The sequence below is a fragment of the Emys orbicularis genome, chromosome 12 (assembly GCF_028017835.1).
Source record: "Emys orbicularis isolate rEmyOrb1 chromosome 12, rEmyOrb1.hap1, whole genome shotgun sequence".
In the NCBI taxonomy this organism is placed as follows: Eukaryota; Metazoa; Chordata; order Testudines; family Emydidae; genus Emys; species Emys orbicularis.
This window is the reverse complement of record NC_088694.1, coordinates 33,482,441-33,499,203: the sequence shown is the minus strand read 5'-3', so window position 1 is coordinate 33,499,203 and position 16,763 is coordinate 33,482,441. Positions and strand designations below refer to the sequence as shown.

Sequence of the window (16,763 nt, the reverse complement as noted above, 5' to 3'; positions counted from 1 at the left end):
AGTTGTGATGGGATCCCTGGGGTGCAGCCTGGGACCATTGGACCGCTGTGCCCTCTTAACTCTCCAGCCTGAGCTGTCTCTCACAATGCTTTGCTAATGACAAGCAGCAAACCCCTCCAGGCGCTGTTATCACTCAGGATAACCGCATGCGGAGCACCACACCCGGCTAGATTGCATGAATGCTCCCAGAGCCACTCATGAATCACACAGAGAAAGGCACCAGCTGAATCCCTCCCAGCCTTGTACAACAGGAACATACCACCTTGCGCTGCTCGTCTTGAGCAGTGCAAATGTATTAATTCATTCACCACTTCATCAAAGGCAAGTGGATATACACTAGCCTTTGCATACCTGAGCAGATTCACCAGACACTTCAGGCAAACTCACTGGTAAAGATAAACAGTTAAATACATTTATTGACTACAAAAGATAGATTTTAAGTGATTATAAGTGATAGGCAAAAAGTCAGAGTGGTTACCAAAATAAAATAAAATATAAGCACGCAGTCTAAACTCTTAACCCTATTAGACTGGGCAACATCTAGATTAAGCAGTTTTTCTCACCCTCACTGGATATTGCAATTCATAGTACACAGGTTTCACCCTTGAAACCTAGGCCAGTCCCCTCTATTGGAGTCTTCAGAATGTCCTTGTTGCTTGCAGCATAGGTGGGGGAAGGAGAAAGGCCATGTATGAGGCTACTGTGTTCTGTTTTATACTCTTAGTCTCAGGTGCTTGGAGAGCACAAGTCCAGGCATGTCTGGTGAGCATTTCTGAGACCCCAGGCAAGGTTGAGCAATTCCCCTGGTGTGGCCTTATGCAGGTGAGTCATTGAATTGTAGCTCCCTTGCTAGACAATGGCTGTTGATGGGTTGTTTGACACCCAACCAGGCATTGCTTGCTTTCCTTGGCATTGTCTCTGGAGAGCTAGTATCTGGGCACTTGCCAAAGTCACAGCATATTTTAGTGACAACCATGCAGCACATTCTCATAACCTCATATGCATTAATGATACACATACTTAGATGGAACAGTGGGTTTCAGCAGATCATAACCTTTCCCATGAGACCTCACGTGGCATGCTTTATATGTAAGATCACAATTATATATAAATGAGGAATATGGGGGTTACAGGGCACACTCCCATGGTATAGAATGTCACAATAGTCATATGAATAAAAACATGAAGTTGCTAGATTCATGTATGTTTGAATTATGATTCAGGGATTTTTTTTCCCATTCCTAATTATCTCTGCTAAGAGAGTAACTTCACCCACCCTTCAGGAGCTACAACCAGAAGTAACTCAAAGGCATGATCTACACTCCAAAATAGTGCTGTTTCATTAATGATTTTGGCTGAATCAATGGTGATTACCGCTTGCCCATGTCTGCATGTACTGCTACACCACAGGTATCATCAGCTCAACTAAATCAGCTGCTGAAACAGTGCTATATCCTTGTGTAGACAAGTCCTAGGGGAGAAAGGGCAATTCTCGAGTTTCCACTAGTGACCAAAGAATAAGAAAAATTAGATGGGAGAGAAAAGCCACCCCAACTGTAAGAGTTATTCCACTAAGAGCCACACTTGTAGAACTTGGGTGTCACATCATCCAGGCAGTAGAGCTACAGCCCAGTTCTGAGATGGGAAGAGTCATCGAGATTTATTTTCAAGTCATTTTCTTTCTGTTTCAGCATGAACGGGACATGCTGCAAGCAGCTAAGGAGAAACTGGTACGGGAGATGGACCTTCTCCAGGAATCAGTCTCTGCCTCTGAGACTCGGGCAAACATAGCAGCAAAGATGAGCCGCTCCCTAGAACAAGAGCTTCAAACAACCCTCTCTGCCCTGAAAATGAAAAGTGAGGAAGCAGAGACTCAACAGGAGGGAATCCAAACATTGCAGAAGGAGGTTGCCTTGGGGAAGGCTTTGCAGGAAAATCTGGATCACCTGACTCTTGCCTTAAGCCAGAGAGATGGAGAAATGGAAACACTGCAAGAACAGATTAGCGAGCTGGAGCAGCAGAGAGAAGTGCAAAGAACAGCTTTAGATCACCTTACTAAAGCCCTAGAAGAGAAGGACAGAGAGGTGGAATCCCAACAAGAACAGATTCAGGAACTAGAGAATCAGAGGGAAATGCAGAAGACTGCTCTAGAACGACTGACTTTAAACCTAGAGGAGAAAGTAAAGGAAATTAAATTCCAGGAAGAGAAAATCCAGACTCTGGAAGAACATGGAAGATCACAAATGAAAGCTCTGCTGGAGGAGCGCTATCTGATCAAAGCAGACTTGAGGGAAAAAGATTGTGAGCTTATGTCTCAGAGAAAAGTAGCTGAAGAATTGAAAGAGGAGGAGAAAAAGCAGGTGAAGGTTCTGCGCACAAGCCTAGAACACATGAAAGCAATTCTCGGGGACAAAGAGCGTGAGATCGAATCGCAGCGGGAGCAGATAAGGATTTTCCAGCAGTATGAGGATCAGCGGGAGGAAGAGCTACAGGACCTGCGGGAGAAAGTAAAACAGATGACCCTCACTCTGACTCAGAGAGATCAAGAGCTTGAGTCACAACAAAAGCAAATTCAGAATAGTAAGGAAGAGATGGAAATGAAGCTAAAGCCTCTTTGTGAACATCTGGAGCAAACACAAGCAGCCTTAAAAGACAAAGACAGAGAGCTGGAATTCCAAATACAGAAACATGAGGAAGAAGCAGAAGGGCAGATGAAGGTTTTACAGAGAGATTTAGAATATGCCAAGGAAGCACTAAAGGAGAGAGATGGAGTCATTAAGTCTCAGAAAGAGCAGATCTGGACACTCCAAAAACAAGAAAGAGAAGTTGAGCAACAGGTGAAAACTCTTGACTGTCTTGAAGCAATATTAAGGGAGCGAGAGCAAGAAATCGAATCCCTGCAAAAGCAATATGAGGAGCACAAGACAGAGGAGGAGAATCAGGCAAGAGTCATGCAAGCAAATCTTCAACAAACACAGGTGACTCTGAGGGAGAGAGAGGGGGAAATAGAGGCCCTTGAGGAAGAAATCCATAAGCTTCAGCAGCATGAGGAAGATGCAGTGACACAGACTAAGGCTGTCTTGAAGACACTTGAATATACCAAATCATCTCTACAAGCCAGAGACCAGGAGATAGAGTCTTTGCAAGGGCATGTCAAGGAGCTGTTAGGGCAGAAAGAGCTGGAAGAAAAGTGTGTCAGGAGCTTACAGCAGGATCTAGACAGAATGAGCCAAATAGTGAAGGAGAAGCATGTAGAACTCCTCAAGCAGGCGGAGCAAATTAGCATATACCAACTTCAAGAAAAAAGAATGCAGGTGGCACTAAAGTCCTGCCAGAACCAAGCAAGTTGTCTAGAGGAAGTTGTAAGAGAGCGAGAGTGGGAGAATGAGACTCTCATTCAACAGCTCCAGCACCGAGAGGAAGAGCAGGAGACCCTGCACCATCTCCAGCTTACACTGGCTGAGAAGGAGGAGAGACATCACAGAGAGAGAGAGCAGCTTCTAGAAGAAGCCCTGAACAAGAGGGAACAGGAGATCAAGGCCCAAGATGAGCGAAAACAATTGGAAGAGGAGGAGGCAAAGGGTCTTCAAGAAAATCTCCAGCATCTCCAGCAGACACTGGCCAAAAAGGATGAGGAGATCAAACACCAGAGAGAGCGAGTCAGGGGCCTGGAGGAGACTCTGAGAGGGAGAGAGCAGGAGCTGAGGACACAGGGTGAGCTCCTGAAGCAGCTCACCTCTGCTCTGCAAAGGAGAGCTGGTGAAGGGGAGACTCTAAAGAGCCAAATCCAGAAACTCCTGAGATGGGAAACAGAGGAGGCAGCCAAGAGGAAGGTTCTCCAGGAGAGAGACCAGCAGTTGGAAAGGCAGAAGGTGTGGATCCAACAGCTGGAAGAGGAGAAAAAAGTGAAGGATCAGGAACTGGAGCACATGATGGCTGTTCTGAAGCAGACTGAGAGTGTGGAGATAGAATGGAGGGAGAAAGCACAGGCCTTGGCTTTGTCCCTGGCCCAGAGCCAAGCAGCCAGTAGGACCCTGAGGGAGGAAATGGCTGTCCTACAGTGCATGGTATCAGAGCGGGATAAGGATCGGCTTCATCTTCAGGTAGGCAGTTTGGGGGGTGACTTGCATGAAAAGGATGCCTGTCTATTTCTGTCTTAGGAATCCAATGGCACTTTGTTTAGATTCATAGATGTTCAGTCCAGAAGGAACCATTATGATCATCTAGTCCAGTGGGCTACAACCTCTTTACGCCCAAGATCAGTTTTTGAATTTAAGGGCAACCAAGGATCTACCCCACCCCTTCCCCCAAAGCCCTGCCCCACTCACTCCATTCCTCCCCCCACCCCGGTCACTCGCTCTCCCGCACCCTCACTCACTTCCACTGGGCTGGGGTAGAGGGTTGGGGTTCAGGAGGGAGTGCGGGCTCTGGGCTGGAACCGAGGGGTTTGCAGTGTGGGAGGGGGCTCTGGGCTGAGCCTGGGGCCTGGGTGCACGAGGGGGATCTGGTCTGGGGCAGAGTGTTGGGGTGCAGGAGGGGGTGGGGGTGCTGGCTCTGGGAGGGGGCTCAGTGCTGGGGTTTGGGGTGCGACCTCCTGCTGGGCTGCACTTACCGCTAAGGCAGGCTCCCTGCCTACCCTGGCCCCACGCCACTCCTGGAAGGGGCCAACACACCCCTGTGGCCCCTGGGGGTGATGGGCAGCACGTGGCTCCATGCGCTGCCCCTCTTTGCAAGCACTGCCCCCTCAGCTCCCATTGGCCACAGCTCCCTGTTCTCGGCCAATGAGAGCTGCGGGAGCAGTGCTTGCCGGCAGGAGTAGTACGCGGAGGGAGCAGCGTGGGGGTGGAGCAGGCAGGGAGCCTGTCTTAGCAGCAGCCCTGCTGTGGCACCGAAGATGGAATATCAGGGTTGGAAGAGACCTCAGGGGCTCATCTAGTCCAACCCCCTGCTCAAAGCAGGACCAATCCCCAACTAAATCATCCCAGCCAGGGCTTTGTCAAGCCTGACCTTAAAGACCTCTAAGGAAGGAGATTCCACCACCTCCCTAGGTAACCCATTCCATGCTTCACCACCCTCCTAGTGAAAAAGTTTTTCCTAATATCCAACCTCAGCTTCCTCCACTGCAACTTGAGACCATTACTCCTTGTTCTGTCATCTGCTACCACTAAGAACAGTCTAGATCCATCCTCTTTGGAACCCCCCTTCAGGTAGTTGAAAGCAGCTATCAAATCCCTCCTCATTCTTCTTTTCTGCAGACTAAATAATCCCAGTTCCCTCAGCCTCTCCTCATAAGTCATGTGCTCCAGTCCCCTAATCATTTTTGTTGCCCTCCGCTAGACTCTTTCCAATTTTTCCACATCCTTCTTGTAGTGTGGGGCCCAAAACTGGACACAGGACTCCAGATGAGGCCTCACCAATGCCGAATAGAGGGGAATGATCACATCCCCTCGATCTGCTGGAAATGCTCCTATTTATATAGCCCAGTATGCCGTTAGCTTTCTTGGCAACAAGGGCACACTGCTGACTCATCTAGTGTGACCTCCTGCATAGCACAGGCCAGAGAACCTCATCCAGTGTTTTCTGCATTGAACCTGTAGATTCTGGCTGAGCTAGAGGGAAACTTTTAAAAAGTGACCTCCCATTTCAGTGTAAACACTTCAAGTGATGGAGAATCCACTACGTCCCTTGGTAATCTTTCCAGTGGTAAATGATCACCCTCACTATTAAAACGAAACAGAGCTCCACAGTGATGGGTGTGGGTGCTTTCAGCTGGTCGGCTCTGCCATGTCCAGGCAGGTTTAGCTGTCACACATCTGGTTGTCTAGCAGCTACTAACCACGGACTGCTGGCCCCCTCCCCTCTGGAGGAAACCAGCCACTTTGGACCAACTGAGAACCAAGAGTTGTTTGCCCGGGAAGAGGGACAAAGGAGAAGGAGCAGGTTGAATGAGTTAAGTGTGGTCTGCGAGAAGCAGGAACGCTGCTGAACTGGGGGCAGTGAGAGGGAGCCCTGGGCTCCGGTCAGACTCAGATGGATTTGGCTGTAGCTTCCCATTCTCTATGCTCACCTAAAGGCTTTCTACGCTGTATTACAGACACTTAATAAATCTTCTGTTTTACAGTGCTGTCTGAGAGTCACTCCAGTCTAACGAGGTTGGGGATGCATTGCTTCCTTTGGGTGTGCAAGTCTCCCTTCAGGGGTCAAGTGCGAGTGGACTCACTGAGGGGACCTCATGGAGTGAGGCAGGCATGCTGAAAGCTCAGAAGTGTGGTCCCAGGAGGCGATGGAGGCTTAAAGGGCTTAGCCCCACAGAGAGAGTGCAACCCTCAAAGAGGACTGACACACTAAAGGGGGTTCCTCCCAGGAACCGTACGGAGCCAAGGGAAAGAGCACTGGGCCTGTGGTACCATGACAACTGGTAGTGGGGGGTGGGTTGGCAGTCCGTGGTCATTAGTTGCTAGGCAGCCAGATGTCCGGGTCATTGTCTTCTGGGTTCTCCATGGGCGTGCGGCCTAGGCAGTTAGGCGACAGTCACACCTGGGTTTCTGGGTCTCTGCAAAGAGTAATCACCCTTCCCCCACCGTCTGGGTACACATGCAGCAAATAGGGGAAACTGTGGCACACACAATTCTCATCCAAAGCACTAGGAGAAATTTCTACTTTGTCACAATTAGATAGACCCATACCTTCCCAGTCTCCTGGGCTAGGGAACCTATTGCTCTGTGTTTCCTGGGCCTCCTGGTGCATGTGCACCTGCTCTGTATTCTCAGCACTATAAACTTTTAGCAGTTGGTGCATTGTTCATCCTCTGCCCCCCAGTTTTGATTCAGTGCAGCAGAACCATTCCATCTGCCTCAGAGCAGATATTGCCTTTAGCACTGAAGATGTGGAGAGGATTTCATAACCCTCCTGGAGGTACTCCAAGAAATCCTTAAGTCTGGCACAAGAGCAGCCCAGAGTTTCCTAAAGATCAAAGCCTCAAAACAGAAGCTTGGATCAGCCAAAACCACTAAATGCCAGTACTAGATGAGAGCTCTGGCGGTGCAGACCTAGCCCCATTCACTAAGCCCAGTCAAGTGGCTTCACCACTGACACATCCTGCACCATCACCATGAAGGCCAGAGACCCCAAATGTCAGCTCTTTGATGTAGTTCACGTGACTCTTCTTGGAGTGCCCAGGACTGAGTCACCTTGTTATCCTCCTGCCTCTAATGATGCTTAACTGTGCTCCCTGACACCACCGGTTTGCTAACCACCCAATATACTCAAGGCTCTGCTAGCATTCACTCTGCTTTGCAGATTAACAGTAGGTTTACCCCCAATCTCCGAGCCCCTCGGAAAGCATCCTCCTGTAGTATCCAGCCCCTGTCACTGGACACTGACAGGAATTATGAGGGTTGCTCTCCCCAAAGGAATAGTATACACAACACTTGACTGGTACAACTCAGGTTCAGGTCTTTGATATCATCACAGAACTGAGATATATTTATAGTGAGAACACCCATAAGTTTATTATCACATGCTAAGATTTCAGAGATAGTGAGTAAGGTTACATATAAAACAAAAGTATAACGCCCTTCCTAGAGATTAAATTTAACAGGCTAAGGCCTTGTCTAAAGTAGTTTTATCTCACCTAAAGCAATCTCCCAACATGTCCAGCCAGGATGGTTGGGAATCATTTTTCATGAATGCAAAAAGCATTGTCCTTTTTTCTTCTTCAGTGAAGGATAACAAAATGTCTTTTCTTCTCCTCCTTATATTCTCCAAAACTCATTGTTTTGTCCCCAGAGTCAGGACAACCTCCTTACCCACTCCCTGATGTGCTGGCTCCATGTTGTCTTCACATCCTGATGTTGATGTCATATGCAAATAGGTTTCCATTATGTTGGCTTATAATGCTTGTTTTACATGTGAACCAAGGCAGACTGGTGAATATACATCCTGTGTCTGGTGAAAACCTACTTGTCAACCCTGCTTTGATTCAGACTTTAAAACATATTTTCCTGTACATCTTTACAACTCCTTAAATATCATTTGTACATATATCTCACAAAGATTATGAGGATCAGTATGACATAAGCTTTTATTAGGGACTTGACATGACCCTGTTTGGTAATACTATGAAAGCATTGTGAGTTTGTCAGGTCTGACAGGAGTTGCTGTTGTAGAACAGTGAATCCAGCACCAGCTGGCATTCAGATGTTCTCAGGGGCACAGTTGGGGCCTCAATACTTGCAATCAGTGTGCTCCAGTGACTTCCAGTCCACTCAATGCGAACATAAGAGCGACCATATTAGGTCAGACCAAAGGTACATCTAGCCCGGTATCCTGTCTTCCGACAGTGGCCTATGCCAAGTGCCCCAGAGGGAATGAATGGAACAGGTAATCATCAAGTGATCCATCCCCTGTCACCCATTCCCAGCTTCTGTCAAACAGAGGCTAGGGACACCATCCCTACCCATCCTGGCTAATAGCCACTGATGGACCTATCCTCCATGCATTTATTTAGTTCCTTTTTGAACCCTGTTATAGTCTTGGCCTTCACAACATCTTCTGGCAAAGAGTTCCACAGGTTGACTGTGTGTTGGGTGAACAAATACTTCCTTTTGTTTGGTTTTAAACCTGCTGCCTATTAATTTCATTGGGTGACCCCTAGTTCTTGTGTTTTGAGAAGGAGTAAATAACACTTCCTTATCTATTTTCTCCACACCAGTCATGATTTTATAGACCTCTATCATATCGCCCCTTAGCTGTCTCTTTTCCAAGCTGAAAAGTCCCAGTCTTATTGATCTCTCCTCATACTGAAGCTGTTCCATACCTCTAATCATTTTTGTTGCCCTTTTCTGAACCTTTTTCAATTCCAATATATCTTTTTTGAGATGGGGTGACCACATCTGCACACAGTATTCAAGATGTGGGCGTACCATGGATTTATATAGAGGCAATGAGGCAGAACCTCTGCCTAAAATGATAAGGCAAGAGGTGCCAAAAGAGAAGCAGCTGCATCCCAACATGGCCTTGCCATAGGCAGCTCCATTGCTGGATTCGCCCCTTCTGCATTTGTGGGGTAATTCTGGGTAGCAGTATATGCTTGGCCCAGTCACTCCTGGTGCTCTGAGAGTCCTGCTTTCAGGACTGCCTTTTCGCTCTTCCTCCTCAGGGTAGGTGTTCTTGTGCCTTGCAGCATTCTTTGTGCTGAGCTCGGATAGGTGGTGCTCCTGGCACAGAAAACTCTGGCTTCAGTGCTGGCTCCCCCCGACACCTTTGCTGGTGGCTGCAGTGCAGCCAGTGTCAGTGCTCTGAGAGGCTCTGTCTTCACTTCATGATCTAGACAGTTAGGGTGGGGGCTGGCTGAGGTGAGTGCGAAGAGGAGCCGGGTGATGCCGTATCTACTGTGGAGGAGATCCAGGACAGCAAGCTGATGGGAGGATCTTAGCTTACCCATGTGTTTGTAAAAGCTGGTGCAGACAGCAGAATCTGAGCTGAAACCAGTCCATGAAATAGGAATCACTTGGGCTAGGAAATCCTGTCAATAGGGTTGCAGCACCTTTGCTCCTTGCTGGGGGCTGGCTGGAGGGGACTGTGTAGCATACCCCCTCAAGCTGCTGCCCAGTCTCAATGGAAGTACCAGAAAAAGTATGTCCAGTCTCCACAGAGAGTGAGGTGGTGGAGGTGGCTATGAGTGGCTGGCAATACACACAGTGCTGGCCCACTGCACAGCAATGGCACTGAGCTCCATTGGGATGAAGGGTGTACCTCACTGGCTATGACCCTTCACGTTCAGGACTAACAGACCTTCATGGCCCTGCTGTCAAGGATCAGACCACCTAGGACCACTTGCTGGGCTGCTCCCTGACTAACTGTGCTGCAAGGTAGCCAGTAAGTCCATGTAGTGTGGTGGCAGTCATCCCTCCCTCTCTGGGTCGGAGGGAGGCCACACTACATCACTGGGGTCACTGCCTAATATCAGGTGGTAGCGCCTAGACCCTCTTGGCAGGGCAGAGCACCAAACAGTCTGGGGCCTAGGCCCTCAGGCAGGACAGAGCAAGCCAGCGGTCTGTCGGCTCTGGCCCTCGGGCAGGGCAGAGCTAACAGGCAAACACAGGCTGTTCAGCCTGAAGTGGAGAGACAGCCACCCCAGGGATGGGGTTGGCAGCAGGGGGTAGGAGGACCCGGGCCCACACTACTCCACCGGGTCCCAGCCTAGGGCCCTAACAGTGGCGGCGTGTTCTGCCACTGGGTCAGTCTGGATCCAGCTGAAACACGCTGACGCCAGCACTGACAGCAATAACCAGACTAAACTCTGGCTTCCCTGGGCTACTTCTTAATACAATTCGGACTGGGGCTCTGTTGTCCTGGGGTCCTCTGCCTCATTGGGGTATTCAGCCACTGGCAGTCCCACCAGCTCCTCTGTGGACTTGGTTCTCCTCCATGGTCAGGGCGCCACCCAGCTCGGCAGCTGGGGCAGAGGCCTGCAGCGAGCAAGATATGTCTGCCTCACTGGGAACAGCAGTGAGTGCCCTCTCCAGCAGGGGGCACTGCAGCCCTGGCTTCCAGAGGATGATCTGTGCTGTTTGTCACTCCTACAGGAGCAGCTTGCTTCAGCTCTCAGAGACCTAGAGGAGAGCGTTCCAAACAAGGCTCTGAATGGAGATGCGGATCTGCTGCTTAGAGAGGAGAGAGCAGGGAAACAGCAGGTGAGGGAGGGGAGAGTGGGCAGGGCCCGTGTACACATGGGAGAGGAGAAGTAAGAAGTATGTATCTGTCCTGGATTAATTTTGCCCTGTGGCTGTGCTGGAGGGTGGCCCCTGCGGGGTGCTGGTGCCTATGCTTTGGGAGTAGAGGGAGCGACTGATGAGCGCTCCCCATCAGGCACAGTGTGCTTCTCTGTAGGCCTCCCTAGTCAGCTTTGTACAGATTCCCCACTCTGAGCATCTGGGACACACATCCATCTGGCACAGGCTCACCAAGACTCTGCTCTCTACACCCCCCAGGCCATGGGAGAGGAAGAGGAGCAGCTGGCAGCAGGGGCAGAGAGGAGACTCCTACAGCAGCGACTGGAACGTCTGCAGCGAGCTGTCGCAAGGCTGGAACATGACAACGCTGAGCTGCAGCAGCTCAATGCCCAACTCAGGAGGACTCTAGAGCAGGTGAGCCAGATTCCTAGTGCCTTTGGCACTCTGGGATGACAGCACCCCCATGTGCTCCGGCACCACCTGCCCACCCCCGCACGCTCCAGCACTGCCCGTCCGCCCCCACCAGCCCCGCCCACCCGTGCCCACGCCCTCCGGCACCGCCCACTCCCCAGCGCTCCATCACCGCCTGCCCACGCCCTCCAGCACTGCATTCTCATGCCCACACTCCCAGCACTCCAGCACTGCCCAGCCACACCCACCAGCACCACCCACCCGTGCCCACGCCCTCTAGCATCTCCCACTCCCCAGCGCTCCATCACTGCCTGCCCACGCCTTCCAGCACTGCCCTCTCATGTGCTCCAGCACTGCCCAGCCACACCCACCGGCACCAACCACCCGTGCCCACGCCCTCTGGAACCTCCCACTCCCCAGTGCTCCATCACCGCCTGCCCACGCCCTCCAGCACTGCACTCTCATGTGCTCCAGCACTGCCCGTCCACACCCATCAGCACCACCCACCCGTGCCCACGCCCTCCGGCACCGCCCACTCCCCAGCGCTCCATCACCGCCTGCCCACGCCCTCCAGCACTGCCCACGCTCTCCAGCACTGCATTCTCATGCCCACACTCCCAGCACTCCAGCACTGCCCAGCCACACCCACCAGCACCGCCCACCCGTCTCCAGCACCGCCCACTCCCCAGCGCTCCATCACCGCCTGCCCACGCCCTCCAGCACTGCCCTCTCATGTGCTCCAGCACTGCCCAGCCACGCCCACCAGCACCACCCACCCGTGCCCACGCCCTCCGGCACTGCCCACTCCCCAGTGCTCCAGCACCGCCTGCCCACGCCCTCCAGCACTGCACTCTTATGTGCTCCAGCACTGCCCATCCCCGCCCACCAGCACTCCGGCACCACCCACTCCCCAGCGCTCCAGCACCGCCTGTCCATGGCCTCCAGCACTCCCCACGCCCTCCAGCACTGCACTCTCATGTGCTCCAGCACTGCCTGTCCACGCCCACCAGCACCACCCATCTGTGCCCACGCCCTCCGGCACCGCCCACTCCCCAGCGCTTCATCACCGCCTGCCCACGCCCTCCAGCACTGCACTCTCATGTGCTCCAGCACTGCCCGTCCACGCTCACCAGCACCACCCACCCCCCAGCACTCCGGCACCGCCCACTAGTCAGCACTCCAGCACTGCCCACGCCCTCCAGCACTGCACTCTCATGTGCTCCAGCACTGCCTGTCCACGCCCATCAGCACTGCTCACCCGTGCCAACGCCCTCCGGCACTGCCCACTCCCCAGTGCTCCAGCACCGCCTGCCCACGCCCTCCAGCACTGCCCATGCCCTCCAGCACTGCACTCTCACGTGCTCCAGCACTGCTCGGCCACGCCCACCAGCACCACCCACCCGTGCCCACGCCCTCTGGCACCTCCCGCCCCCTAGCGCTCCAGCACCGCCTGCCCACGCCCTCCAGCACTGCCCACGCCCTCCAGCACTGCACTCTCGTGCTCCAGCACTGCCCGGCCATGCCCACCAGTACCACCCGCCCCCCAGCACTCCGGCACCGCTTGCCCATGTCCTCTAGTACTTCCCGCCCACCCCCACGCACTCCAGCACTGCCTGCCCATTGTACCCACACACACTCATTCCAGCATTAGCTGGTCTTGCTCCAGTGTGAAGCCCTTTCTGTCCTACTTCCTTCCCCCGCCACCACCTGGAGGTAAGTGCCTCTGAGTGGAGAACCTTCTCTGCCCACCTGATACCCCAGGTTATTAGCTCCTTGCTCCCTGGCAGACTGCTGTGACCCTTTCTCTGTGTTCTGTGTGCAGGTGGAGCATGAGCGGAGGAGGCTGAAGAGGGATCGTGCTGGCCTCTCACTGCCAGATGCCTGTGGACTTCCTATGTCTGACTCTGGGCAGAATAAGGCATCAACTTCAGGACAGGTAAGAACAGGGAGGGGAGCCTGAGCATGTGACCCTGGCAGAGTCCCGCCTGCTCTGGTCTAGTCCTGCCCCAAGCAGACTGAGGACTAAAGGCCTTCTCTTTGCATTTTCTTCCCAGGAGGAGGCCCGGACTCTCCATAGGCGACTCGCCGAGTTGCAGAAGCAGGTTAGGAGTAGAAAACCTCTCATCTAGATGGTCGTATCTGCACGGGTGGGGCACACCAGTGTGGAAACTCCTAGGAATGGGGGCCTGGAAGGGGCCTGGCTCTGAGGGAGCTTGTAGCACTGGGCCAGCCCTGGCTGTGAGGGGGCTGTAGTGCTAGGGCCCAGGGCAGAGCAGGTCTGTGAGGGAAGAAGCAGCTGTGAGGGGATCTCAGTGCCAGGCTGGGCAGAGCTTTGAGGGCACTCATAGCACTGGAATCCCAGACCAGGTAAGGCGTGGCTGTGACAGGGCTCACAGTGCTGAGGCACCAGGTGGGCCGCAGCTGGGAGGGGGCTGTAGCATTGGGGTGGGGCGCGGCTGGGAGGGGTTTGTAGCGTTGGGGGTGCTGAGGAGGGTGGGGCACAGATGGGAGGGTTTGTAGCATTGGGGTGCTGGGCGGGGCAGGGCATGGCTGTGAGTGGGCTGGTAGCCCTGGGGCGCTGGGCCTGGGGGGGGCATGACTGTTGGGGAACTGGTAGCACTGGGGCAGGATCTTGAGAGAAGCAGAAGCCAGGCAAGTCACTTCTTTTCCTTCGGCCCCTTGAGCTCAACCTGTTCCTCTTCCTTCAGGTGTCTCTTCTGCAAACCCAGCTGGTGCTGGAGCGGAAGCACAAGCAGGACTACATCAAGTGCTGTGCAAAGACCAGCCAGGAGCTGTCGGGCCTACACCAGGAGCTCTCTCACTCCTTAGCAGCTGTGGCCAGGGAGCCCAAGGCTGCTGTTCTAGAAGCAGAAACGCGGAAGCTGGATGAATCCCTGAACCACAGCTTGGCCTTGGTGGCTCTAGGGTGGGACGGCCAATCTCCTGAGATACACCCTCTGAGTTCCACACCCAGAGCAGCCCAGCAGAATGAGTTGAGGTAGCAGGATCAGCGTTCAGCAAATGGGTCACAACACGGGCAAGGTCCAACCCTACGTGTGGTTTGGCAATGCCGTTTTCAAAGGTGCCATGGACAATAGACTCTTGCCCACCTTGCCGAAGAATCCTACATGCCAGTGGAAAAGGTGGTGATTGTCCCTTCAAGAGCCATCCCTTCTGTTTTCATGGGCCAGACCTCCTCAGGGTCCAGCCTGCCCGCTGACGTGGCCCCGATTCTCATAGCCCCAGCCGAATACCAGTCCTCAGGAACATTGAACCACATGGTTGGTTGTGGCACATGGGAGGATGGAACCAATAAGAACATGGGTTTTCCCCCTTCTTCACAGCCTGTGTATCCTGGGGAATGTCCCCAGAGTGTGCAGAGACCTGCTGCAGGGAGTGAATTCAGGAGCGTGGGGTTGTGTCAAAGCTGAGACCTGGGGCGGGGGGCAATAGTGCTCACCATGGAAACACCATAGGCAGCAGTGTTCACCATGGAAACTTTCCAGCCGGACTATGCTAGGGGATCAGAGGCTGGAGCTGGCCTGAGCAGGGCTCAGAGATTGGAGGCGAGCTGGAAAAAGCCTCTAGGGTTGACTGGCCGCAGCAGGTTGGTGGAATTTTCCTTTTCTGAAGCACACGATTGTTGCCTGCCCCAGAAATGTTGCTGTTACAAGGTGCCCCCAGAGATTGCCCTCCTGCTGCCTGGAGAGCTGCTCCCAAATGACGTTGTACTGTTTCTCTTTTAGTAAGAGCTCCAGCGGGAGCTGTATTTTCAGCTTTTACAATAAAGTTATTCCCTATGAAAGAGGTTTATTTTCCCTCGTTTCATCTTTTCCCTCTATCAAAAACCTCCTTCCATGTGGCTCCAGTTCTAAAAATGTCCTTGGGGCTTTCTCTTCCTGACCTGCGCTTCAGTACCGTGAGATGGGCCCTGTCCTGCAGTGGAGCTCTTCCTTGTGCAGTTTGCTTTGTGCCTGGCTGAGCTGTGAGGAAGCTGGGCAGAAGGGGATAGCCCCAGGAAATGTCTCTTCTCCTGCACATTCCCTGCCCTGCTCCCCTACGGCAGGCCAGCTGTTTGTTGCCTGTGCTGCAGAAGGGAAGCACAACACAGACACCACAAACTCAATGTGGGAAAAGGCAGCTAAGGCACCTCTGGAAAATAAACCAAAACACAGAGCTTCAAAAGGAGGTAGAGAGCTGGGGTGGAAATGGCAGATAGTGGCTGGAAACTGCCCAGACTCACTAGTGCAGTTTGTAAAAGCTCTGACGAGCAGTGGCAGCAAGGCCTGGGCTCCACCTGCAAGTTACGCCAGTAAAACTCTTGGCTGGGAGATGATTTTTACTAAGATAGGTATACTGATACGAGCCCTAGTGTGGATGTAGTTATAGTGATGCAGTTATTGCCCTTCCTGTATGGGAACAGCTGTACAGCACCTTTATGCCAATATAACTGAGGGCACCTGTGGGCAGTGGCATACCTTGGTACCCAGTTACAGTGGTACAGCACTCCCATGTAGCCAGGCCCTGGGGAAGACAGCTCAGCCCTGGAATCCTGTTCTGTTTGGAAGGTTTTTCATAACCCCTGGAGCTACAAGCTTACTCTTTAAATGAACGCTTAGATTTGATCAAAGATGATGGCCCTTGCCCTGTGGGAGTGTAGTGAACAGGTGCATTTTCTAGCAGTGGAGTGACATAATTAGATCTTTTCAGAAGAGCTTAAGGAGGTGCTAGTATAGTTTAGTTCCAGCCCCCCGTTCTGAGGCCATTCTTCTGAGGTGAATGACTTCTCAAGTGTTTAGTCAAGTCTGACTGGGACAAGTTTTTCTCTTGGCCTACAAGAAATGGTATGCGCTATCTAATGCAATATGTGTGGGACTGCCACAGGATTATATCACTTTGCTGACATCTTCCAACGAGCCCTGAAAATTGTTGTAGAAAGTCATGATGACCTATCCAAAAGATTAAGCATGGTTCCTCCCCTGTTGCTCTCGTGTGAATCAAGCAGTTCCCCAGCCTCCCTGTGAACTAGTGGGTCTGAAGGATCAAACAATGTGGGTGCAAGGTCTAACTCCTCCTGCTGTGGGGCAAGCACCACCCTCAGACTGACAGGATGAGGGAGAGACTTTCTCTGGGGAAGGACATTCCATTACTGTCCATTAGGGGGTTCTTTGCACCATCTTCTTAAGCAGTGATGCTGGCCACTGTCTGACGGGTCATTGGGCCAGATGGGCCATCGTCTGAACCAGCAGAGCAATTCCTGTGTTCCTAACAGTCCCCAGGGAGCTGCAGTCTAACACAATGAGAGACTAGATGCCCAGGAACACCTGGTTTGAGCCAAATAGGTGGGCACCATAACAAAGGGGCTCTGGTGAGACAATTCCTCCTCCTCCCCACACCTGAAAACAAGCTGGTACCTCTCCAGAGGTTATGCACAGGGGGGACAAGGCATACTGTGACAGGCTCTGCCCACCCAAGACAAGAGTGAATCAGATTCAGTTAAGGCTGCTGTAAGTTAAGTTAAGTTAAGGTAAGGCACACTTTTTTAAAAATCAACACGTCTTAAAGTCTGGGCAATACATAGTTAAGTAAATGTCAATTCCTTTCTATATCAAGAAA

General features: G+C 52.4%; 1 protein-coding gene across 1 annotated transcript in view; it reads left to right on the top strand.

Moving 5' to 3' along the window:
* CEP250 (centrosomal protein 250) overlaps positions 1-14,279 on the top strand; it is a 109,561-nt gene extending 95,282 nt beyond the window's left edge. Inside the window, exons 29-34 of the mRNA XM_065414298.1 lie at positions 1,692-4,103; positions 10,590-10,697; positions 10,995-11,150; positions 12,970-13,083; positions 13,202-13,249; positions 13,856-14,279. Of these exons, the coding sequence (XP_065270370.1) occupies positions 1,692-4,103; positions 10,590-10,697; positions 10,995-11,150; positions 12,970-13,083; positions 13,202-13,249; positions 13,856-14,149 (3,132 nt within the window). The 3' untranslated portion in view covers positions 14,150-14,279. The remainder of the gene's footprint in view (positions 1-1,691; positions 4,104-10,589; positions 10,698-10,994; positions 11,151-12,969; positions 13,084-13,201; positions 13,250-13,855) is intronic.
* Positions 14,280-16,763: the final 2,484 nt, after the last annotated feature.